The sequence below is a fragment of the Aquarana catesbeiana genome, linkage group LG04 (assembly GCF_042186555.1).
Source record: "Aquarana catesbeiana isolate 2022-GZ linkage group LG04, ASM4218655v1, whole genome shotgun sequence".
Lineage (NCBI taxonomy): Eukaryota > Metazoa > Chordata > Amphibia > Anura > Ranidae > Aquarana > Aquarana catesbeiana.
In genome coordinates this window covers 597124202-597150300 of record NC_133327.1, presented here as the reverse complement: position 1 = coordinate 597150300, position 26099 = coordinate 597124202, and the positions used below count along the sequence as shown (strand labels likewise).

Here is a 26099-nt window from a genome sequence, read left to right as displayed (position 1 = left end):
TTGGGGCCAGCAGGTGAGTATAACTTATTTTTTATTTCAGTAAAATAAAATAAGTCTTTATGGTTGCTTTAATGGTGCAGTAAACAGTTGCATTTCCTTCCTTTTTTTTCTGTAATGATGACAATTTTCATATATTCTTCTATCAATTTTTACTGAAGCCCAGACAGAAGCAAGCATGCTGACTGCATGCATGACTTTTTTCACTTTGCACGCTCAGATTTTGGTATTTGATTCTTTATTTCCATGGAGGGGGTTTGTGTGTTTTCTGAACATACTGTTAGTGGGCCTCCTTCCTGTGTTTTTTGGGGAGAATTAGCAAAATTTGGAAACCTTGTTTTTATGCTGCTATTGCTTTAGGATTTGGCCTATTATTCTGTTTGGTTTAATCATGATTAGAGGAGGGGGAGGGTGTCTGGCACTCATTGCCATAGTAACCAGGAGTGTTTTTTCTTTTGGCACTTTACTGCAGTCTTCTACATATGGGTTAATTATATCTCATTCATATTTGCAGTGATAAATGTGCAATGCCAGGGTGTGTGTTTTTAATCCTGAAGTTTAGTTTAAGGCCTGGTTCACACTAGTGTGATGTCAGACATTGCATGTGATTCACATTGCTATGCAGATCACATGCAATGCCTGTGCGATGCGATTTCAGCCATACAAACTGGCTGAAAACACATTCGCACCAAAATGGTGCAGGACCCTTTTTTTTTGGTCTGCACTGGAATCTGATCGCATGGGTGTTCTTATCTATACAATCCGATTCCTGCACCATTTCACAGTTCGCACTGCGATCTGCGAACCAATCTGGGGGTGTCGTTAACTTTGACACCCGTAGCGGTTTGCAGACCTCAGTGTGAGGTCAGGCGAACGATTCAGGTACGATGTGGGAACCCGCACTGGATTCGCAGGGTTCTCACATCGCACTAGTGGGAACCGGGCCTTAAAGTGAAACTAAAGACAAAGGGCCGTTTGCCTTTTTTTTTTTTTTTTTTTCCCCCATTTGTTTCTATTGGTCCCATAGCCAAACGGGAAGGAAAAAAAATCCATCCAATCTTAAGGGAAATCCCTGGCTTTCACCAGAACTAGTATCACCATTGGAAGATTTCCTCTCTATTCCTGCTCTGTTGATCGCTCCACTAGAAAATATAAATCTCCCTAAGGTTGGCACAAACTGCCATAAAAACCTGATCGGTATTCTGATGCTTTTCCACGGTATCCAAAGCTAAAAAAAATGTTTGCAATTCTACTTTAATGCCTAAAAGATCCATATTTCTAAAAGCAGAAATGCATGCATTGAATATTATAATTTTATTTTACCAAATCCAGCAAAAATCAATAATACAAGGCACATGCTGTAATTTCAGAAGTTTAATGTGATTAAACCTTCGTCCTGGTCAAATCTTCAACAGGAAAACAAGTATAAAGTAGCAAAAAATACAGGAAAATCATACTTTTAGGCTTTTTTTTTTTTTTTTTTTTTGTAGAATTTAGTTTTCTTGGTGTATAGAATTGAGTATAACTGTTGCATGATATTTTTTTATTTATTTTTTAAATTTATTTGGCCTAACATTTGTGTCTGTGTAGAAGCTGCCAGGTTTTTGCAGGCTTGGCTGGGAGAGGATGGGGGAGGTATCTTCTGGATGGAGCTGTGGAAATTCTGTCATGTGATGGTGACACGGGGAAGATGACTGACTTATTAAGTCTTTCCTATGTATAAACTCTCTCCTCCTTCTCTTTACAGTGACTATTTATTCAAATTGCTTCTGATTGGAGACTCCGGTGTGGGGAAATCTTGCCTTTTGCTTAGGTTTGCAGTAAGTACACCATTTTATTTCCATTATTTAATGTTGGATACAATTGCAATGTTTCTGGTTATTGAAGTGTTTATGAATTCATGCTTTGTAGTCTGTGGAGTCCTATTTACAGCTTAGGGTACTCTAGTGCAGTGATTCACCTTGCCACCTCAAACCCCTGGAATAGAAAGTGTGCAACGTGTTGATAGAAATATCTGGTTGAAAGGACAAGATGTTCAATGAAACCGGCCACAATGATCTGTCCACTCTGTACATAGGATAGAGTGACGCCCTGGTCAGATGGGCAGCAGACGGGCAGAACTGTGTGCACTGGGCGCTTCCAGAGATCACAAGCCAGTGTCTGTTTTTTTTTTTTTGTTTTTTTTTTATTAACCTGCTGACACCCCCCTTGAACTGACATTTTAATGTGAGTTTTACAGTTGCAGCAACCTTTTTGTTTCATTTGGCTTTAGTGAACATCTGAATAGGCTATGTAGATTGTTCAGTTATTAAATAATGTATAATCGGTACAATATTAAATTATGTATAAAAGCAGGATATACATCTATAACCATCTGCTTCTGTTAGAGCACCCCCCACAGGCTCATACTAACACTGCTTGGTAGCTGGCAGGAACAGGATCCTCTAAATAGTGTGCAGTTTGGAGTACAGTGTGTATGGCTATAGCCTGCATTGTACCTTGGATCTGCTTTCTGCAGAGTTAGAGAGTGAAGTTAGAAAATGTTTTTATACTTTTAAGGATAAAATAGGTTTTTGTTCAAATTGAATGCAGGAAAAATATGTATATGCATTTGATCGTAGTGGAGTTTTAGGAAATTGGCCATCTAAAGATTTAATTCCCATTGCAAACATTAAAGTGCATGCTAAATGAGCTATATATCTATCATTTAGCACACATCTTGTTAAAGATTAGATGAAGAGGTAATACCATTGCACAGAGCATGCAGGTATATCTTTTTATTATATATATTTATATTTTATTACCTCATCATCTGGGGTCCCCCCGCCTGCACTGTCTGCTCCTCCTCCTCTTCAGAGTACTACCTTTAACAAAATGTGTGCGTCCATGAATGCACATAGCACAGCTTAAGCCCGCCCCCTCCACAGAGGAGTTGACAGTAACAGGAGCCAATTGCTCCCACCTCTGTGTCCTGTGAATGCAGGAAGAGGGGAGAGAAGAGATGCAGCCTGACACAGAGCTGGATCAATACAGGGCTTCAGGTAAGTAAAAAAACATTTTACCTTTATAATAACTTTAAGTCCCTGTGTGTTTTGTAAATGTAGTTCTTGTGGTTTGTGTGTGTATAAAAAATCTTGTTGCCGATGGCCACTAACGAGCTTCTGACACTTATACAATCAAGCTGATTGGTAATTGGCACCCAATTTATCCCCAAGGATCATACATTCACAGGTTTTTGTCCTACAACTGTTAAGTCTGTATTGCCAGTGTTTGTGCATAATGTGTCTAGAGGTATCATAACCCTTCACTTTTCCGCAATGTTTCATGTCAGCCTGGTCAATGGGAAAAGAAATAAACAGAATTTGTAATCTTTTGTTCTGTTATGCCGATACTGGCTTTTGAAGTATTTAGTGTGCCCAATGCAAACACTGGGTATATTGAATGTTTTGTCTGTGCCGATCTCTTGCTGATTGTCAACAAAATCTAAGGGTGCATCTCTGTAGGACTGCAGGCAAGCAGCTAAATACACAGTAAGGCCCAATGCACACACTGCTGCTGTTAAACTTTTTTTTTTTTTTGTGAGTTTAGGTGTGTCTTTATTTTTATTTTTTCTGCCCCTGAACTCCGCTAATTTTATGTGTCCATGCGCAGTTTAGTAGCAGGGGAGTTTAGAGGAGGTTTTCTTAATGCCCAATCGCGTTCAGGAGAGAGAATTTTGACCACAAACACTGAATGCTGTTAAACGCATGTAAACGTGCCTAAATGCTAGGCGCTTTTAGCACTGCAGCGTTTATTCAATGTCCAGAGTAAATAAAATTTCTGGCCAATGAAATAATTGCCCAAACGCCAAATACTGCTAAACTCTCCGATGTAGCTTAAGCGACGTCCTGTCAAAAAAAACAGCGTTTACAAGAAACCAGTGTGCATGAAGCCATAAGGCCCCTTTCACACGGGGCAGATCCTGATGCGATCTGTTGGCGATCTGTGAGCTTATCCCCTGTTGATCAGAGTGGGGGGATGACACATCAGTGTCTGCTCCGTATCTGCAGAGTGGACACTGACACCGCTCTGTAGGTGACCAATTACACCCAGCTATTTCTGATCTGCTCTGCCTGAACAGAAGAGGATGAAGTCCTCTCCTGGTTTTTTGTTGTGCCGTCAGTGCCATGGTGCTGCAGTGCCATTTATTCTTAAAGGCACCTAAACACACTTTTCCCAACACATATGCATTGTAGGGAACCATAATGTACTACCATGTGTTATGGGGCAATGCCTTTCATTTTTGGTGTATTTTCGTGTACTAGGGAGCTCATTCAGATCAATAGACTGCCCTATCTTGACAAGTGAACACACTGCAAATGTGTAAACGTAGCCTTACAAGTCTTATTCCTCCCCTAGTCTGTGACTGGACGGTGAAAGGGAAAGCGCAGACTGATGAACTGCCCTGTCACTGTGCTCCTCCTATCAGAATGTTCTTTGTTGGCAGATGCGTACTACAAAACATTGAAATAGCTCCTTGATGCTTTCCACCTCCCCATCTAAGTTATTCTCTACAAATTGCTGTAAGGCCTGATACCAAGTCCAATTGAAGTACTTGCACTGTTTACACTGCTTGCATGAAAACATATTTTTTTTTTTTACTGATATATCTTTATATCTGCCTGGAGTTCAGCTTTAAAAGAGAAGTATGTTTGTTTTTTTGTTTTTTGTGTTTTTTTTTTTTTTTTTTTTTATTTTAAGATGCATACTTACCTAGGTGAACGAAGCATCAGTCTGTTTCTGCATCTGTCCCCCGGTGCATCTAACACTGAGAACACAGCTCTCACTCAGCAGCTCTCTGCTCTGACCCCCCCACGCTCACTGGAGCGCTGGGCAGTGGAGGGTGTGGCCGGCTCAGGCTCTCAGCGACTTGCTGAGAGGCTGAACCAGGTGCTGGTCCAGGCATGTGAGAGGATCCCAACTCAATTGTCGCGATCTTGCCTGAGCCTGGACCGGCTCTATGACATCAGTGGGCTTCAGCCTGCTGTCTGCTGAAAACTGGTCACAGGAGTGAAGAATAAGCTGTACTTCTGTGATCCACAGGAGTACAGCCAAACAAGCTTTGGTTGTATTTCTCCTTTTTGGGTAGATTACTTTCAAACACAATCGTTTATTCTAGCAACTGGAACAAACATGACAAAGGTGATCTATGGTAAATTACTGTTTTCAGATTTTACTGTGGTTTTTTTTTTTTTTTTTAACCTTCGGGGCTATATGTTTAGTAAAAAGACTAAATTGTCCTTCAATTTAACACCACAATGCAAGTGCACTGTATGTGTGTTACTGTTCATTGTTAATTACAGCCCAGTGCACATAAATTATGCTCCAGTACATCTGATCACGTAGATGCAGATGCTTTGTTGCAGTGGGATGCATTTTGAAGATTCGAGCAGGGTCTATTTTTTTTTTTTTTTCTTGCATTGGGGTGCGTTCAAAGCATATGGTTTGCTTAGTGCAACAAGCCTCGGTGCACAGTTAAGTGTGGATTGAACAGCACAGTGTTGGGATGTGCACAGGCCCTAAAGCTAGGTACATATGGGCTGTAAATCGGCTGATGGTCAGTTCAGCCGTTAGTGGCCAACTTTTGGCCTGTGTGTACAGCTCCTTGTGTGACAGAAGCCGATCTCACGACTGGCTTCTGACGAACAAGCATGCTGGAAAAGTAGCAGCCGATTGGCAACCGCCATTGGCTACAAGCGCTGACTGATGTGTTAGGTGGGGGGGGCTTGTTAGGGTTTTTCAGAATACAATAGCACAGTAGGGAAATCACTGTACTAACATTGCATAGTTTGTACAGCAACCTCCTCTGTTTGTTTATTTGTTCCGCTCTCTGCGTTAAATGAACCTAAACTTCCTGTGTGCATCATGCTTTAAGACCTTTTTTCATTTCCTTGTTCTATAAATAACCCTCCTATGTGTACCATTACTGGGCAGTACTCTGCAGGTTGTAATTGACTTTTTGTCCTTAATTCATTATTAGAACAATGTGCTTAAAGATGCATTAGGTTTTCTATGTTTTACTTTTAACTGGGACACGGGGCTGGGAAGATGAGGTATATTTTTCATGAAATGAACAATGAAAGGATTAAGGTTTCAGCAGTGATGAAGGTAACCTGGATCCTATTATACTTTAGCAGATCAGGTACCTCTGTGGGCATACATAATTTAACAGGCAAAATAAAAATTTCGCACTTCACAATTTTCAGTTGCTAATTTGTCTTATTGTTTGAATATTAACATTCCTTAAGTGTAACACAAATTTGAAAGAACTCCTGTGACAGAGGTATACAGGAACTGCTAAAGCTGATCTTCTGAAAATACTAGTTGTCAAGCTGTCATACGGCTTCATTGGTTTCAAAGTCTCTATCCCGAAAAAAAATGCGCAGATCAGAAGTTCTGACTTTACTTGAACATCACAAGTTGCATATTAATTTGGGTTATCCAAAACAATATTCAGGGACAGCTTGAGTATTAGAATTTGCAGAGGGAAGCCTCCATGTTTCTTTAGTGACTGCTTTACAAAACATTTTATTGCCCATGAGGCCCCTTTCACACGGACGGATAGAATTGTGCTTTTAGCTGCGGATTTTCTAGTCTTCTACCGCAGCTAAAAGCACACAATGCTTTCCTATGGTCCCATTCACACACTGCGTTTAGCTGTGATTTAGTTACATGCGGTTCTGTGCAGATAGAAAAAATAGAATTGACTGCGTCCAGGAGCGATTTAGCGCAGCTATCTGCACATAACTGCAAGTAATCGCAGTGTACTATTTCTCCTGCGGATAGCAGTGGCAAGAAGGAAAGAAAAGCAACAGGAAGCACATCAGAAATGTCAAGAATGTTCTAAACGCAGCCGCTCGTAAACACAGCTAAACGCAGGTAATCTAACTGTACAAATGTAGCTGATCGCAGTGCCTGGAGTCTTGAATTTCACAGAACATATTATATGCTTTTACGGCGCCTTAGTTACAGTATTAAAATAAAATTGAAAGCAGCCTGCTACAGCGTAGTGCTAGGCTGCGTTGCAGTGTGAATGGGACACACAGCAATCATGCGATTTAAAACATCTGTCACCGCACATAGTGTGAATTGACCCTTACTGAAGCTGCTAAGTTTGGCATGGGCATGTATGCTTCAGTGAACTTTGGACATAAAGGGTTGAAGTACATCTTCATAAGAGAAATATGTGGCCCGATCTCTTTCTAAGAATGCCACTTGCCTACCTGGCTATGCTGCAGCAAAGTTTAAGGAGATATGCAGTGGGTAAAATAAGTGTACACGTCAACATTTTTCTAGGTAAATATATTTTTAAAGGTGCTATTGACACAAAATTTTCACTACCATGTCAGTAACAACCCATGCAATCCATACATACAAAGAAACCAAAACAAATAAGTTCAGAAATGAAGTTGTGTAATAAAATTAAAGATCAGAGTTCATAGAAGAGGTCCACAGAACCTTCAAGATTTGAAGACTGCGTGGAAGAATTGGCCAAAATCACACCTGAGCAATGCATGTGACTAGTTTCTCCATACAGGGGGCATCTTGAAGCTGTCATTGCCAAATAAACAAAGGATTTTGTTTGAAGTCATTGAATACATTTCCGTTAGCGTGTTCAATACTTTTATCCTGTGTCATTCCATTTTATTACACATAACTTCATTTCTGAATGTATTTTGTTTGGGTTTCTTTGTATGTATGGATTGCATGGGCTGTTACCGACATGTTGTGATGATTTAATGTCACTAGCACCTTTTAGAAATATATGTACCTAGAAAAATGGTGACATGGTCAATATTTATTTTTACCCATTGTATGTCCAAACTTGTTTGGCCATACTTCTCCTCTTGGTCACAGGAGTGCACTTAGTTCTGTGCTTCTGTGACGCCGATTTAGCTGACAGTGGGTTAAAGCCTGCTGTTGGCTGAAGTCAGCTGGTCCAGATTTTGTAGTGATCCCGAAAATGTCCGGATCCACCCAGATGTCTGACCGGCAGCTGGCTCCGCCTCTGTGCGCCACTGAGAGCCTGAACCAGTCGCTCCCGCCTTTTCCACAGCCCGATGCAACACGCAGAGCGGTGACTGACAGTCACCGCTCTCTGCTTAGTGAAGACACAGAACTGAGCGATCAGTGGTCATATGATTGCTCAGTTGTCAATCTTCCTGCCAGTGGGGGACAGACAGATGCTGCATCTACATGGGCGAGTATGTATGTTAGTTATATTGTAATTCCACATGTTTTTCAAAGAACTGATGTAATTCCTTGTCTCTCTAGTCCAGTGACTTAGAAAGCATTAACATGAAAACCAAGCAGCTGAGCAAGGTCAAAAGTGAGGGTCTGCATCAAGGTTGCTTGCTTTAATTAACAAAGAATGCAGACAAACACAATTTAAAATGTATTAACAGAGGTACTTTTACCTTTGATTGATTAATTCTTTGCCATAGGGTAAAAAAACATTGTTTATTCCAGTGCCCCCCTTCCCTAACACTAACTTCCTATATCGATACAGCGCTGTGCCTGGCGTCTGTTCTTTCCCCTCTCTGTGCTCTCAAAAGTTTGGCTGATAAGTGGGAGTCATTGGCTTCTGCTGCGGTCAGTCATATTATGTGAGGGGGCGGGGCTGAGAACCGGCAGGGGACCCCAGTAAAGGTTCGGGCTGTGCAAAACGGTTGCACAAAGCAGATAAGTATAACATGATTTTGGAAAAAAAAAAAAAATACCCATGCTCTCTCCCATTTGTAATCATACAGAGCTACCTAAAGACCTACTCTACTAAGTCTAAACCAATGCAATACGAATGCATGTTCTCAGTGGAATGGTCACATAAATTAGAACTATGTCCAAAACTTGTTGGATAGAATGGGAAAGGGTTTGATCCTGTCAGGTTTTATTGCAGTCTTTATCTAAATTGTGCAGATTTCGTTTTAGTTCCTGTTACATCTATATGACAGGATGTGTGATAATCTGTTCAAAAGATACTGACCGCAATAAAACACTTTTTTACTAGAAGATTCAGGAAGGGTTAGAACCTCTTTTATCCCCTTCCCACTGTACTGAAGAGTAAAATATATTGAATGGAGTTCTGCAACCCCAACTCCAAAAAAGTAGGGATGCTGTGTAAAATCTAAATAAAAACAGAACGCAATGATTTGTAAATCTCAAACTCAAATTGTATGCACAAAGGAAAACCTATCCAATTTTTAAAAAGGCAAAAAGGAACCATTTTAAGAAAAAATTAGGGAATTTGGAAATTGATGGCAGCAACACATGTCATATTTGGGACAGGGCCATGTTTACCATGGTGTATGCACTCCCAAACCGTCAGAGATTCAGACTTTTGAACTAAGTGCTGACAACAGTCCGGAGGACATGGCCCCCATAGTTGCCGAAAATGTCAAATTTCAAATTGTCTGATGACAGAACAGTTTTCCACTTTGCAACAGACCATTTTAAATGAGCTTTAGCCCAGAGAAATGGCAGTGTTTTTGGTTCATATATGGCTTCTTTGCATTATAGTGCTTTAGGAAATTGGGAAAAATTTGGATTTGTGCTAAAGGCTGACATGCAAGTAAGTATTCACCATTTAGCAATAAATCCCTAAATGCATATCATATAAATATACAAAGTGAATAGATATCAAAGTGACATAACACCAAATTAGATAATGTGAGATATAAACACAAAATGAAAATATAATGAGTAAATACACGAGTCCATATATATATAAATAGCGGAATCACCAATGTGATAAGAAAATAGTCCATAAAGGGCTGAATGGTCTCCGCTATACATAGAAATAGTGCTCGATCCACCACCACAAGTAAACAATGGCCGATCACCAGAGACTCATGATCCCCCACTACAGGGATCAGAGAAAGCTTGATAGGGATAAATTCTCCAGACCTCCGGACCACAACCGATAAGCCAGAATCCTTGGTATATCCTGGCACAACCAGGGCGTTGTTAAGGTGGCATAAACACTCAAACTGGCACATTTTGGACATCAACACGCATGAGAGGTGACACAACCGCTTTTAAGTGACGTCACCTCTCATCGCTGTTGTGGTTACCAGCAGGACGGTTTGTCCGCGAGCTTACCGGCCGGTGCTCTGGACACTTTAGGCGCTTACCTTACTACCATCATGTGAGTGCTATTATTGATATTTCTTTTAATTAAGGTTAATGGTTTTACACTATTGTAGCATTTTTATTTTTTTATGGTGCATTCATCCTAAATGCGGGTTGATGTCCAAAACGTGCCAGTTTAAGTGTTTATGCCACGATAACAACGCCCTGGTTGTGCCAGGATATCCCAAGGATTCTGGCTTATCGGTTGTGGTCTATTTCTATGTATAGCGGAGACCATTCAGCCCTTTATTTTCTTATCACATTGGTGATTCAGATATAGATTATATATCTCTAGATATAGATATATAGATATATAGAGATAGAGATATAGAGATAGAGAGAGAGAGATCTATATATAGATATATATCTATATCTATATATAGATATATATCTATCTCTATTATTCGTGTATTTACTCATTGTATTTTCATTTTGTGTTTATATCTCACATTATCTAATTTGGTGTTATGTCACTTTGATATTTCTTCACTTTGTATATTTATATGATATGCATTTAAGGATTTATTGGTGAATACTCGCTTGCATGTCAGCCTTTAGCGCGAATCCAATTTTTTCCAATTTACTATTTCTGTGTTTGTGTTGCTCAGAGGATTTACTGCTTCTTAATCTGTATAGCTTCTTAGTTTTGGTATTTGTTGTGTGTATTACCAGAGCGCAGTTTCTCTTTGTTTTTCTTTTCATTATAGTGCTTTTACCTGCATTTTTGGATGGCACAGTGAACTGCGTTCAGACAGTGTTTTTTGGAAATATTCCTGAGTCCATGCAGTGATGTCCATCCCAGAATCATGCCAGTTTTTAATGCAGTGCCGTCTGAGGGCCAAAAGATCATGGGCATCCAACATGCGTATAGGCCTTGTCTTTTGTGCACAGAGATTTCTCCAGATTCTCTGAATCTTGTGATATGTACTGTACATGATATATTTAAAGTCTTTTCAAATTTAAATTGAGGAACATTATTTGAAATTGTTCAACAATTTTTAGACGCAGCTTTTTACTGATTGGGAAACCTCTGCCCAGCTTTACTTTAGAGACACTCTGACTCTCTAAGATGCTCTGTTTATACTCAATAATGTTGCTGACCTGTTGCCAGTAAGCCTAATTAGTTGCAAAAATATCTTTATGAGTACCACTCAATTTGCAAGCTTTTTGCTGCCATCAATTTCAAAATCGCTTTTTTTTGTTTTTACCACTTTCCATTATTGCCATGTCCAATATTCGGCCTCAGTCATTCGTTAGTTCTGGGAGTGCTGAAATCTGAAAATTGGCATGAGCAGGAAGGGGGTTCAAGTGTCCAGTACTGAAGTGGTTAAACATTTGATGTTTTATATTTTCTATTATGAATAAAATATGGGTTTGAGATTTGTAAATAATTGCATTCTGTTTTTTTATGTAAATTTTACACAGCGTCCTTTTTTTTTTTTTTTTTTTTTTTTTTGTACTTTTAATGTAACAAAGGTCTTTTTCAGCATTACTTCTAAAGAGAGTTGATGACTCAGTTTTGCCAATATGGGAAATCCGGTTTGCTGTCTTCTCCTGAGTCAGCTGTGTCCTCCCTGCACTCGGGTCTCTGTTCCTATTTACACCTTAATCACTTCCTGGTGATTAAAGTGGCTGTGATTGGTCGATTCAGATTGCTTTGTTTCAGGATAGCTTAAATGTTAGTTTTGTGGGAGGAGTTGTTTGTTCACGCTTGACACTTTCCCGCCCATCCTGAAATGCGTTTTTTAAATGATTCTGAACGCCGGGCATGGGGAAGATTGGCCGATCACATCACCACTGTGGCTGTTGCAGTGGTCACTTGATCAGGAGCCAGCCCCTCCAGCTACCGATCATTAGACAGACCAATATCTGTATTTCACAGCTTGGTTGATGTGCTGGGAGCGTGGTGTGCTTGCTCTCAGCACAGAAACCTCAGCCACCCAGCAATACATAAGTTAATCCTGCCATACTTTGCTGCTGAATTGACCGAAATGCAAGCTGTGGGTGACCATACCAGCACCACCCAGCTCGACATTCAATAAAAATACAGAAGGAGTTTGGTGGAAAATTGTTGGCCTAACAATGCCTGCACCCTATCAAATACAGTCACTGCTATGATATTCAGACAGCCGCAGGTTATCAGAATACAGTAGCTGATGGGATTCCTCCGTTCCTTTGCTATTTAGCATAGATGGAGGAATCTTTTAGAATTGTGTTATTCAGCCTGTGGCCTGCATGAGAGAAGTATACACTTGGGGTCCTTTCACACAGGCTTTGCGATTAGGTGCGCCTGTCAGTTTTTCAGGCGGACCTGATCGGACACTCCATTCACTCTTGTGGAGCAGTGACATGTCAGCTAACATCTGCTGCTATCCGATCCTGTCTGCCAAATCCAGATGGATGGTGACCCTGTTTTCCATCCATCTGGTGGATCAGATGGGATTAAACAGGCGGTCCGTTTTCATTCCGATCTCCCCATAGAGGAGAGAGGGACTTTGACAGGTTCATCTCAGCACAGTAAGTGGAGACTGACCTGTCATCCACCTGATCAGTGGCTCAATCCCCTGCTGAGCAAGCGGAGTCCACTGGATGGACCAACCCGTGTGAAAGGAGCCTTATAGCTAGCCCTAGTTTATACTCGGTGACAGGCCGACCATTTATTTTCCCTAGCTAATGGCTTTAGTGATTGCTTGGCAATTATATGGCTGCAGAGAATACGGAGCCCCCCCAGGTCATGGTACTGCCTCTACACAGCAATGTTCTTTTAACTTATTACTGAACTTTGTATTATCATTAATTATCTGCTAATTTACAACATCTATTTTTTTTTCTGCAGGATGACACATACACAGAAAGTTACATCAGTACAATTGGTGTGGATTTTAAAATCAGGACTATAGAATTAGATGGGAAAACAATTAAACTTCAGATAGTAAGTAACAAACATTATTGATTGCTCCATTATTGGAAACCTGACAGATGTATTTTTATTGTGCCGGATACTTGTCATAAAACAATATGATTGTAATTGAGTTGTTGGTCAGAATTTTCTCTTGGAAAGGTTAGCGTATGTGCATCCAGAATTTTTCTTTCTTCGTTTTTGGTCAAAAGACTAGAACCTCTGTAAGGTTGTTTTTTTTTTTTTTTGCTATGGGGGACTTTTGTTGGATTCCCTTTGTTTCCTGTCCTGCTGAAAATGATCTACCAGGCAGGAAGTGAGGGTTATCCTCCAACCGCAAAGCAGACCGAAGTAACTTTTTTGTCTGCTTTAACAAAAAAAAAAAAAAAAAAAACTTAATTTTTTTTTACGGTTTGAAAGGAAAAAAGTGTTTAAATTCAAGACATGCTGGGATTGCTAGCTTGTCTCAACCAACTGTCAAACTATGAAATGGCTGGTGTCAGGTGGAGAATAGTTGGGTAAAAAAGACGGTATTCGCTTTTATTAAGTGGTAGTTTCAGGGCTGTTAAAGCAGTGTTCCAGCCATTGTTGTTTTTTTGTTTTTTCTTATTTTTAAAAGTCAGCAACTACAAACACTTTAGCTGCTGATTTTTAATAAGGGCACTTTACCTGCCCAGCGATTCCCGTGATGTCGGCCCCCCGAAGCTGATCCGTCCATCGGATCGGGTTCCGGCGCCGCCATTGCAACTAATGGAAACCGGCAGTGGAGCCCTGCGGTTTCACTGCCGGTTTCCTACTGCGCATGCGCGAATCGCGCATCGCTTTGTGAATGGCCCCGTCTTCTGGGACACACACAGGTCCCAGAAGACAACAGGGGAGCTCGCCAAAGAGGAGGAACTGACGGAACAGCTCCGTGAGCTAGGAAGAGGCAGATTAGGAAGACTGCCTAGCAACAGGGGTTTCTGGTAAGTAAAAAAAAAAAACAATTTTTTCCCTATGTTTTTTAAATTTATTTAAAAGAAAATTTTAATGTATAAATGCTTTTTAGGGTGGACCTTCGCTTTAAAATATGCTCTTAACTTAAAGAATTACTGACCTGTAAAAAGCACGTGCAGCTCAGGTCAGTGATCCCAAATTAGTGAAGCAAGGATAACCTTGTCATCACCAGATTCTGCTCCCCCTACAGGTCATCAGTAGAGATGCAACGAAATTTCTGCAGGTGAAAATGGTGTTGGCATTTTGCCGATAAGAGAAAAATGTGCCGAAAATTGCACAATTTTACTGTGCTTTAGGGCCAGTTCACACTGTAGAAACGCATTCTGGATGCTTTTCTGCATGCACGTTTTTTTTATGTGTTCCAGTGCATTTACCCCCCCCCCCCCCTTTTTTTTTTTTAAACCTTAAATAAGGATGTGTGATCCAGTGCATTCTGGTGCATTTTTGATGCATTTTACCACATTCCAGTACAGTGTCGAAAAAATGCAGCATGTTTTTATTTTTTTTTCTGGAACTGACTGCACTGGTGTGTGAACTATGCCATTTGAAAACTAAATAACCTACTATCCATGCGTTTTTGATGCAGAAAAAAAAAATGCACTGGACTGCATGTGGTGTGAACTGGACCTTATGGTTTGTATTTCATAGGTCGTCATGAAACTCAAAAACTGGATCAAAAACGTAACACTGGTGTGTTATTGATGCTAGGGCTGAAACAACTAATCGATTAATCGACAACTAATCGATTATGAAATTCATCGATTACTATTTTCATAATTGATTAATCGGCCAGTAACACAATGGGGTTAAAAAAAACAGAAAATTAGCCCTTTTATAGTACAATAATCGCTACTGTAAATAGAACTTTCACAGTTCCACAGTAAAAAAAAAATGAACCCCTTACAGTAGTGATTATCTGCTTTTTGTTGTACTATAAAAGGGCTAATTTTAGTTTTTTTTTTAACCCCATTATGTTACTAAACGTCTTAGACCTGGTTCACTCCTGTGTGTTTTTTGGTGCTTTTTGCAGAAATGCACTACATTTCATTTACATGGTTTTCTATGGGACACGTTCACATCTACGCTTTTTTCAGCCGCTACGTATTTGGAAAGGGTCAGTGACTTTTTTTAAACAAAACAGTGCTTTTTTGGTTCAATATACTTCAATGGAGAAGCTGCTGAAAAGCATGTAATGTGTTTTTGCAGCAATTTGTTTTTTAATCTGCCCAACAACAAATTGGCCAAAAAAAAATGCAAAAATGCAAATCGCAGCAAAATCACGTGCGCAAAAATCAAAACACACGGCAAAAAGCACTGCAGAAACAGATAAAAAGCAAACTGCTGGCCACATGGATCAATTTTCAGACGAGAATATTCAGACGAAAGAATGTTTGAAATTTTCACTTGTTTTTAACATTGTTTTTAAAATGAATGAATTTCTGAACGAAAACCACATATAAATGTCTGAAAATTCCTTTGACCAAGAAGTTTTCTATTATTTCCAAACTTTCCAAAAAACTGATCTCTGAGTCTGATGATATTTACCAGATGCACCCTTTTAATAGTATATCTCTTTTAATAGTATATCTCTTCTAATAGTATGTACAGAATATCTCTTCTGTCTGTTATTTTCAGAGTGGATTAGATATTTTGCTCCCTAACCATATAGTTTTTTTTATATTTACCACGGCATAGAGATATTTAAGAATAAATTGCCTTTTTTTTTTTTAAACTTTACATATTAACTAAATTATACACCGCACTTTTTTTTATAAGGTTATTAACCGATTAATCGAATAATAGAAACAATAATCGGCCAACTAATCGATCATGAAAATAAACGTTAGTTGCAGCCCTAATTGATGCGTTCTTGCTGCGTATCAATGCATTTCAACAGGAAGGTGCATTTTTGGTGCATTTTTTTTAACTGACCAAAAATGCAGCAAGCAAGCTTTTTAACACCACAACGGAAGCACAACGGACCAGTGTAAAGACATACATAGAATTTTTAAATGGATACATTTTTTTCTTGAACTTTTCTTGCACCAAAGGTACCAATAATGGCTGACAATAGATTCATATTCATTTAAATTCATGATATTTAAAAAGTTGAATATAATACAATTCGATCTATATCTCTATAAATAATATACACTCCTTTTTCGGTCAAGTGCATCCTGCATTTTCGGTTTTGGCACCAAAATTTCCATTCGGTGCACCTCTAGTCATCGGTGGAAGCTTCTATAGCCCTATCCTAATTGTTTTTTTTGTATTTGTAATGTCAACTGTAAGTTAGGGAGCCGCACTATTAATGTACAGAATATCAGTCAGTATGTTGGTGCTATTTACTTGAATATGTTATTTTGTTTGTAGTTGGCTGAAAGTTTTCATAGGAAGCAAACATGCAAGAGCACTGTGGTCTGTAACCCTCTTAGCAGCTATTGCCTCTCATACTGTTCACATACCCAGGAAAAAGTGAATGGTAATATGTAGGGAAAGGCTGATGGGTGGGCTCATGGTGACATCTCTGCCTTATGTTCTGAGACTGGCACAGCTCCTATGGTAAGGGAGGCACCCTCTACATATAGGCCTTTTATTATTACGGCAGGAGGATGGCCATATGCTAGGAGTAAAGCAGACAGAGCCTGGCACTCACACCCCTAATAACAGACAGAAATGTGCGTGTTCAAAATATTTCTTCATTACACTTCAGCCCTCTGCTGCAGAACTGCTCCAGCCCAGTTCAGCTCAAGCCTTTGAATTCTATTGAAAAGAGGGTTGTATATAATTCTAAATGCTGCTAAATCTGCTTTAAGGCCCCATTCACACTAGCGCGTTTTTTGATGCATTTTGCAGAAATGCACAGGAATTTTTTAACATGGGTTCCTATGGAACATGTTCACATCAATGCTTTTTTGTATCTCTGCGTTTTTGGAAAGGGTCGGGGACTTTTTTTCATGCAAAAAGCAGCGTTTTGCATGTAATGGTTTTCAATGGACAAGCATCAAAAACGCAAGTGCACTGTTTTTGCAGCGTTTTTGCAGCGTTTTTGCAGCGTTTTTGCAGCGTTTTTGCAGCGTTTTTGCCGTTTTTTTTTTTTTTTTTTTATTTTCTTTTTTTTGTAATTTTTTTTTAAGACTGTAAAAAAAATGAAAAAAAAAAAAAAAAAAAACGCAAATCGTGGCAAAAACGCCGCAAAAACGCGGCTCAAAAACGTGGCAAGCATGAAAAAAAAACCTCCAAAAACGCTCAAAAGCAACATGCATAGGTGTGAATCGAGCCTAAAGCAGTAACATCTGAATGCAGGAATTATCTGGTGGGAGGCTTTTAGAAATGGTTTATTCTTCCCGGATGCCTTCTCTTGCATTTAGGAAAGCTAAACGCAGGAATGCCAGTGTGAGTTGGGCCTTACATTGCCCTCTGTGGGCCCCCATACTGATATTGACGTTTACATAAGGATTTCCCCATGATCTTACTGTTAGTACTAGCATTCCTTCATTACAGAACTGCAGCTTTTTACTACTATTGTGCTTCCTTTGCTGTCCAATCTTTTTTTTGTTCCATGGACAACTTTTTGACAACAGTGGATTTGAACCCCCGCTAGCTGCCACAGTGGGGATCGGGGAGGTGCGGGGGTCAGTGCGGTCATAACATATTACACCCTGAATATGGGTGTAATATGTTATGAAAGGAACTTATCCTTTTAGACCCCTTTCACACTGCAAAAGCTGTTTAGGCGGCACTTTTTGGCCGCTAGTGGGGCTCTTTTAACCCCAAAGTGGTTAAAGTGCCTGTGTTGCGGCACTTCCGAAGCGCTTTTCAGGTGCTTTGGAAGCGCTGCCCATTCATCTCAATGGACAGGTCATTTTGGGAGCGCTAAATACAGCGCTCCCAAACCGCCCCAAAGAAGCCGCTTGCAGAACTTTTCCTATTGTCCCGAAATCGCGCCATCCCAATGTGAAAAGACACACTGAAATGAATAGGAGGCAGTTTTCAGGCGCGATTTAGAGGCTATTTCTAGTGCTAAAATGCCTGAAAACCGCCTGTGTGAAAGGGGTCTTAAGTCTATAGCCAGAATTTCCCTCTAAGTAAATGCTTGGTTATATGTGGCTTTATTCTGCTTTTTTAGCAACACATTCCACCTGTTGCAGTATATTGACATAAGGAAGCAGGCACTATGAAGGTATTGCACCAACCGAATCACTTTGACAAACTTGAACATTAAACATGTGTATTTTTCTCAATACAGTGGGATACAGCCGGCCAAGAAAGATTTCGAACCATCACATCCAGTTACTACAGAGGCGCTCATGGCATCATCGTTGTGTATGACGTTACAGATCAGGTAATTTGTGTCTTTGCATAAAGTTTGTTTACTACTTTAATACCGGACACTTAAACACCCTTCCTCCCCTGACAAATTTTGGGTTTCAGCGCTAATTAGTTAAGCAACACTGTACCCAAATTAAATTTTTTATCATTTTTTTGAGACGGAGCTATCTTTTTTTTGGTATTTAATCACCACTGGGTTTTTTATTCCTTTATTTTTTTTTTTTTTTGGCTATATAAACAAAAAGATACAGAAAATCTTTGCTATAAAATTTTGCTGATAAATAATCCTTCATATATTTAGACTAAAATGTTTTCTGCTACATTTCTTTGTAAAATAACCCAAATCGGTGTATATTTACTGATTTATTTTTTACACAAGAAAAATGTTTATTCAAAATTAGTTAACAGTACAAGAAATGTATAGACATATTTAGTTAGTTATAATATTGCATAGGTTGTCACAAGACAATTGGTTTGTTAACATAGACAGCAAAAGTGTTTAAAGCTGTTGCATAACATTGCAGGGAAATACAGGTTTGGAGGCAGTAGATCACAGCGAAATTAGTCAAGGAGGTCGTTTCGGGGTGTAGTAGGATCTGTGGAGGAACTTGAGCTGCATAAATCAGTCTCTAGCCGAGATCGTGTTAGTAACAAAGGAGGATAAACATGTTTCCCATTCATCCTCTGACAAGTCTGGAATGTCTTTTTTCCACTTGTCCAGGGTTTTCTCAAGCTTCTTTGTAGGAGCTATGGACAAATGGAAGTATAGAGGGGATATGGGGTTTATCTATGATCTTGGCGGTAAGTAGTCCCTCCACAGAGTCTGATGCTAGCTTAAGGAGTAGTGGGAACTGTTTCCTATAGGCATGTTGGAGCTGGTAGTTTCGGAATAGCATCCACCCTGGTAGTGAGTAGGCATCCTTAAGATCAGGGAAGGTTCTTTACCACCCACGATGATGTGTTTCAGCTTCACTATTCCCTTCTTCGCCCAAATCTAGGGATCTGGAACTGTGTTCATGTGTGATAATTTGGGGTTGCCCCAGTGGGGGATGTGAAGGGAAAACGTCTCAGGGGAGCTAAAACGGGTCCTGGCCCTATTCCACACTGTAATTGTCGTGCTCATCAGTTCCATAATGCCAGGGTGGGATTTCGTCCCTCTGAACACTGCATTGCTAAGGGAGGAGTAGGAGCCCATGATGGCAGCTTCCAGGGTCACTGCTGGGTTATCGTGTGGTTGGGAGAACCACCATCTAACCGTCACCAGGACAGCCGCCAAGAAGTAAACCTGAAAGTCCGGTAGAGACAGGCCCCCCTGGGTGATGGGAAGCTGAAAGGTGGTGATGGCCAGTCATGGGGGCCTTCCGTTCCAGACAAAAGAATATATTATACTTTTTAGCTTGGCAAAAATGAGGCGGGGGGGGGGGATCAAGGGTGAGTTCCGAAAAAGGTACAGAAATTTAGGCAGGTATATCATATTAATTAAGTTTACTCTGTCCACCGGTGAGGGTTTTCCAGTATAGTTTTTGAGTAGTGGTTGGAGATTCAGCTCAAAATATGAGTTCCAACCCTTACTCCTAGATATTTAAATTCAGGTGTCCAGTGTAGTGGAGTACCTGTTGGTGGGTTATGACCAGATGCGTTTAACGAACAAAGGAGTGATTTCCCCCAGTTAACCTTGATTCCTGAGAATGAGCCAAATTTGTCTATTTGACGTGCTGGTGGGAGGGAGGAGATATCTTTGAGGAAAAGAAGGGTGTCATCTGCATATAAGGATATTTTATCCGTTATTACTCCTACTTGAATTCCTTGTAGTGAGGGGGCAGATCTGATGCGAGCAGCCATGGGTTCCATTGCCAGCGCAAACAGTCCGGAAGAATGTGGACAGCCCTGTCTAGTGCCCCTAGACAGGGGAAAGGGCAAGGACAGCGAGTTGTTCGTACGTATGCGGGCCGTGGGGTTGTGATACAACATCTGAACCCATCTAATATAATGGGAGCCGGACCCAAACTTATGGAGGACGGCCCAGAGGTAGCGCCACTCAACCGAGTCAAAGACCTTTTCGGCATCAAGAGAGGCTACCACCTCCGGACTGTCTCCGCTTGCCCTGGAAAGATGTGTAAGGAGATGTTGAATGTTTATATCGGTCCCCCTACCTGGCATAAATCCAGACTGGTCCGCGTGTACCAGTGCCGTGATCAGTGTTCAGTCGTCCAGCCAATACCTTGGCCAATAACTTGGCTTCCACATTGAGGAGTGAAATTGGTCGGTACGAGGAACACTGTTTGGGGGGCTTACCGGGTTTCAGAATGACCACACTAAGGCTATGTTTCCACTAGTGCGACTTTTCATGCGACTTGGGACTGAAAAGTCGCATGACAAATTGTATCCCATGATTTCCAATGAGTACCGTTCATATTTGTGCGACTTCAAGTCGCAGCGACTTCAAAGTAGTCCCTGCACTACTTTGGTCCCACTTTGATGCGACTTGAGGTCCATAGATACAGGCATTGCTTCAAATCGCGGTAAAAAGTCGCGGTAAAATCGCGGCAAAATCGCGCGACTTTGGGGACGCAATAGTGGAAACATAGCCTAACTGCCGCAGCCATTGTTGGGGGCAGGAAGTTCCCCTCTATGGCTTTTTGGAGGATTAGTTTAAATGATGGGAGTATTTCTTCAGTATATATACTGATTTATTTACTAGTGTTATTTATATTAACTTTTGTGTAAAAGTTGGACACAAACTATGGGATATTTATTTGAAAATTGATCAATCCTGATGCACTGATGGCCTATCTCATTGGCCCTAAAATGGCAGGGAAAGAAGGTATTTAGTAATAGGCATGGTTAGTTTGGATCAAGCTTGTTTTTTTCCAGTACATCCCACAGTATCCCAATTGGAATGAGATCTGGAGTAATTGCGACGTCAAGTCAACATGTCAAACTTGTGTACCTCAAACCATTCTTGAAATTCTTTAGACCAAGCCACCTTCTTCCATTGCTCTGTAGTCCAAATCTGCTACTCATGTGCCTATTGTAGGCGCTTTTGGCTGTAGAGACGGGTCAGCATGGGCACCTTTACCAGTCTGTAGCTACGCAGCCCCATACACAACAAACTGTGATACACTGTGTGTTCTGACACCTTTCTATCAGAACCAACATTAACCTTTTCAGCAATTTGTGCTACAGAAGTTGTTTTATTGGTTCAAACCACATGGACCTGCTTTCGCTTCCAACGTGCATTAACGAGCCCTGGTTGCCCATGACCCTGACACCGATTCCCCCAGTTTCCCTTCCTTAGACCACTTTTGGTCGGTCCTGACCACTGCAGACTGGGAACATCCCACAAGAGCTGTAGTTTTTCAAAAAGATTTTTAAAGAAAAGGTTTCCAGTCTTCAAAAAATGCAAATTATTTATATTCTATTCATATTATGATTTTATCATTTAAACCCCATGTACAAAGGTCATAGCTTTCCAATGTGGTTAAAATGTGTTCTTTCTTTGGCATTATTCTCAGTATCTCATGGATAGGCCAGGTTAAATTAGGACCAAGAACAAGGTGGCAGTTCAATGGGAGCTTTCCTCCTGTGATTATCTCATACTAGCAGGACCCCATCTTTGTTGGCTTAAAGGCTAATTAACTTTTATATACCTGCCATTTGAAATGTTTCTATGCATTTTGTACATTCTGACTTAACCTTGTTTCTATTGATAATTTTGTACAGTCCCACAGTTGTAGGTGCTTCCATAATGATGGAGTGACAAGGGCTTGGGTAACCACTTTACAAAATTAAATAGCTGACATCATGGAATTACATTGAATGATACTGGCAAATGAAAATCTGAGTCGTACTGCTTGTCTTGGATCTGCAAAGGTTATACAGATTGTTAGAATGGGGCCTGTTTCCGCTGCTCCTTTAGACATATGCCAGACACCCCCTAGGATGGTGATATAGTACTGTGTATGTGCCATTCTGCATACTGTGATACTCGGTTGTAATTGCTGTAAGCGACCACTAGAGGTCATATGTAGAGAATGGTTCTTGGTGTTATATTATCAAGTTGTAGATTAGTCCTTTTGACTTGCGTGAATACGCTTATGTTTTTAATTATTCCTTTTTTTTTTTTTTTTTTTACCCCCCCAAGGAATCATTCAACAATGTAAAGCAGTGGCTTCAGGAGATAGATCGTTATGCCAGTGAAAATGTTAACAAGTTGTTGGTAGGGAACAAATGTGACCTGACTACAAAGAAGGTAGTGGACTACACAACAGCAAAGGTAAGAATTCCCCCGGTTTCCCTTCCTTAGACCACTTTTGGTCGGTCCTGACCACTGAAGAAAAGGAACATCCCACAAGAGCTGTAGTTTTTGTTTTTTTTTTGTTTTTTTGTTTTTTAAAGAAAAGGTTTCCAGTCTTCAAAAAATGCTAAATATTCATGTTATGATTTTATCATTTAAAACCCATGTACAAAGGTCATAGCCCTTTCCCGTTGGATAAAATGTGTTCTCTCCTTGGCATTATTCTCAGTATCTCATGGATAGGCCAGGTTAAATTAGGACCAAGAACAAGGTGGCATTGGTTACATTGACATTTGGAGTTCAATAGACCCCCAGTATCTACTTGGGAAAGCTATAAATATGGATTATTTTATCACCTAGGGGGCTAACTAACTCACTTGTGATCACAAACTATTAAAAAAAAGTTTAAGAAAAAAAGTTTTCAAAATGAAAGTTAAAAAAAAAGGAGGGGAGGGTTTTTTTTTTTTTGGAAACTTAATTGTCAGACCTAAAAATTAGTATTTTAACATGTATTCAAAAAATGGTTCGGGCAGGGAAAGGAATAAAAACTGGTACAGCAAAATTATAATACTTGCATGGTTAAAAATGTATTAGGGCTTTTATTCCTTTCTCTGCCTAAGCCATTTTTGGAATACACGTTAAAATACTCATTTTAGGTCTGACAATTTAAAAAAAAAAAAAGCCCCTACTTTTTTTCTTTTTAAACATTAATTTTGAATATATATATATATATATATATATATATATATATATATATATATATATATATATATATATATATATATATATATTTTATTGTGATCACAAATGAGTTAGTTAGCCCCCTAGGTGATCATTATTATCAGCTTTCCCAAGTAGATATTGAAGAGTTCAATAGACCCCCGATGTCACCTCCTGCACTCTTAAAACTGAGTCAGCCAGTGCTTGATCCGTGTCTTCCATGGCCAGGGGTGCTGGGGATTGACTGCTCTGAGCTGAGTGCTTTGGGTTTGTTCTATGCAGGGAAGTTCTAGGCATGCCGGGGCACATTTGTAGAGTGGGTGACATTTTCCTGCAGCACTTCTAGTACATAGCCCACAGCAGGGAGTAAAAATATAAACTCCTGTCTGCTACATCCAGTAATTATTTCTGCAGCAGTGAAAAGGTTAAACATGCTAATGGTAAGTTTTTTTTTTTTTTTTTTTTTTTTCTCTGTACCTCTACTGCTAATTCCAAATATTGATTGGCTCAGACTTTTTTAATGTTTTATACCTTGTAGTCCAGTGCATAACTGTTCTAGAAGAGCAAACTAAAAATGCAAGTTGGCTAATGGCGGAACTATGAATTACATTTTTATATGTAGCTGAAAAGGCATTGGGGGGATTTTTAGTACTGATATAACTTTGGCCCATCAGGAGAAACTTTGTGTTCAATCCTCAAATATGACCCTACGGTGAGCTTCTCAGCCTGACATGGCTGATGATTATAGAAGACTTTGTCCTTACAGAAGGTGGTTGTTGAGTGATTTTACATTCCTGAGCATATGAACTGCTACAGAAGAGCCGAGAACTGAAGTTCCGGCTATGGATGTTTGTTCCATCCCTCCAGTAGATGGTTCTTTCAGGAAGCCGGATATTCTGTAGCCTCAGCTCTCTACTGTAGGAAATAACATGCTGAGAGCTGTAAAACATCGAACCTCTGTAAGCGAAGAGGTTAACTTTTTTTTGCAAATTAACCATTTTATAAAATTACTAAGGGTTGACTATGGGAGGGATACTGCTGGATTTAATCGCCCGCTTTTTTATACATTTTTTTTTTTTATTTTGCTCCGATTGACTTCAGTGGTGAGAGCTCCTTTTGTTTGTTTCCCAGCTTCCTCCCACCCATCTCACTTTTCCTGCTGCTTGGGTATACGGATGAAGATTTTCCTCCCCAGTGTGTTGGAGTTGGGAAGTTCAGTGATTCACACCATTTCCTAAAATAAAAGCTTTCTAAAATGTTTAATAATTCCTCCCTCCTTGCCCAGGCTTCTCTATGGAGATTAAGAACATAAATCAAATTCCTTTTACTTATGTCAGAATGCTTTGTGTGTTCCCGCACTCTGACCTCTCCTTTCGGCCCCACATCCAATAGCTGTCCAAATCTTATGGTTTTCACTTCCCTAACTTTTTCAAAATATACCCCATCTTAACCAGTGACCTCAGATCGTAGTAAAAAAAACGCAATGGGCGGGATCCTGATGACCAATATCGTTGGTCAATTCAGGTAACAGGTTACCGGCTCACCTAATAGGGTGGTGTTCCTTGTCAGAACAGGAGAAGTAGTCAAAATAAAAGGGGATTGGGGATAGGACCCAAGGTGTCCTTACCTTCAGTGAAGGAAAAGGAACAAACTGCGGTTTAACCTGATATAACTTTATTAGAACAATTAGTAGAAAAACATTTTAATCATTGAAAGGAAAGCATAAACAATAGGAGATTGCATAAGGTAAAAACTGACAACGTTGTCACTTAAAAGCACATGCCCATGAGCTCAGCCATATCCCAGTCATCCACACGTGTCAATCATCTCAAGTCATTAAGTGTGACTTAATATATAATGCTTACATATGTATGTGTATGTATGTATATGTATATGTGTATATATATATATATATATATATATATATATATATATATATATATATATATATATATATATATATATATATATATATATATATATATAAAAATGTGTGTGTTTCATATGAGTTCCGGGAAACCTTGGTAGCACAAGCCTTTTTTTTTTTTTTTTTGGAGGCTCTGTATTTTGACTCAGCTGACTATATTTTCCTATCCAATCTATATGCGGTGCTATCTTTAATGTTTCATGGAAACATGGTGCTGAATGACTAACAGGCTTGTTGTGGATCTATTGTTTCTCCTTGACTCAAGTCGTATGCTTGCATCACAGTGTGCTGCATTTTTTAATATATATTATCTCTATGATTGACAGTGCTACATCCAGAAATCAAACCTGTCCTGTTCACTAACTATCAGGAATACTTTCTAGCCAGAATTGCATTTATTTGTCTGAGATAACCAATGCTTTCTTTAACATTGTAAAGACTTAATGCAGCAACTCTATAGGCATATAGGGAGTCTAAAGGTCCATGGTTAAGCACAATACGGGTACCGACTTGTGCTACCAAGGTTTCCCGGAACTCACCTCGCCTAAACATATGTAAGCATTATATATTAAGTCACACTTAATGACCTGAGATGATTGACACGTGTGGATGACTGGGATATGGCTGAGCTCATGGGCATGCGTTTTTAAGTGACAACGTTGTCAGTTTTTACCTTATGCAATCTCCTATTGTTTATGCTTTCCTTTCAATGATTAAAATGTTTTTTTACTAATTGTTCTAATAAAGTTATATCAGGTTAAACC

General features: G+C 39.7%; 1 protein-coding gene across 1 annotated transcript in view; it reads left to right on the top strand.

Moving 5' to 3' along the window:
* Nucleotides 1-26099, top strand: part of RAB1A (RAB1A, member RAS oncogene family) — a 70364-nt gene that overhangs the window by 38976 nt on the left and 5289 nt on the right. Inside the window, exons 2-5 of the mRNA XM_073628208.1 lie at nt 1745-1817; nt 13001-13096; nt 18309-18404; nt 22536-22667. Coding sequence (XP_073484309.1) covers nt 1745-1817; nt 13001-13096; nt 18309-18404; nt 22536-22667 — 397 coding nt within the window. The remainder of the gene's footprint in view (nt 1-1744; nt 1818-13000; nt 13097-18308; nt 18405-22535; nt 22668-26099) is intronic.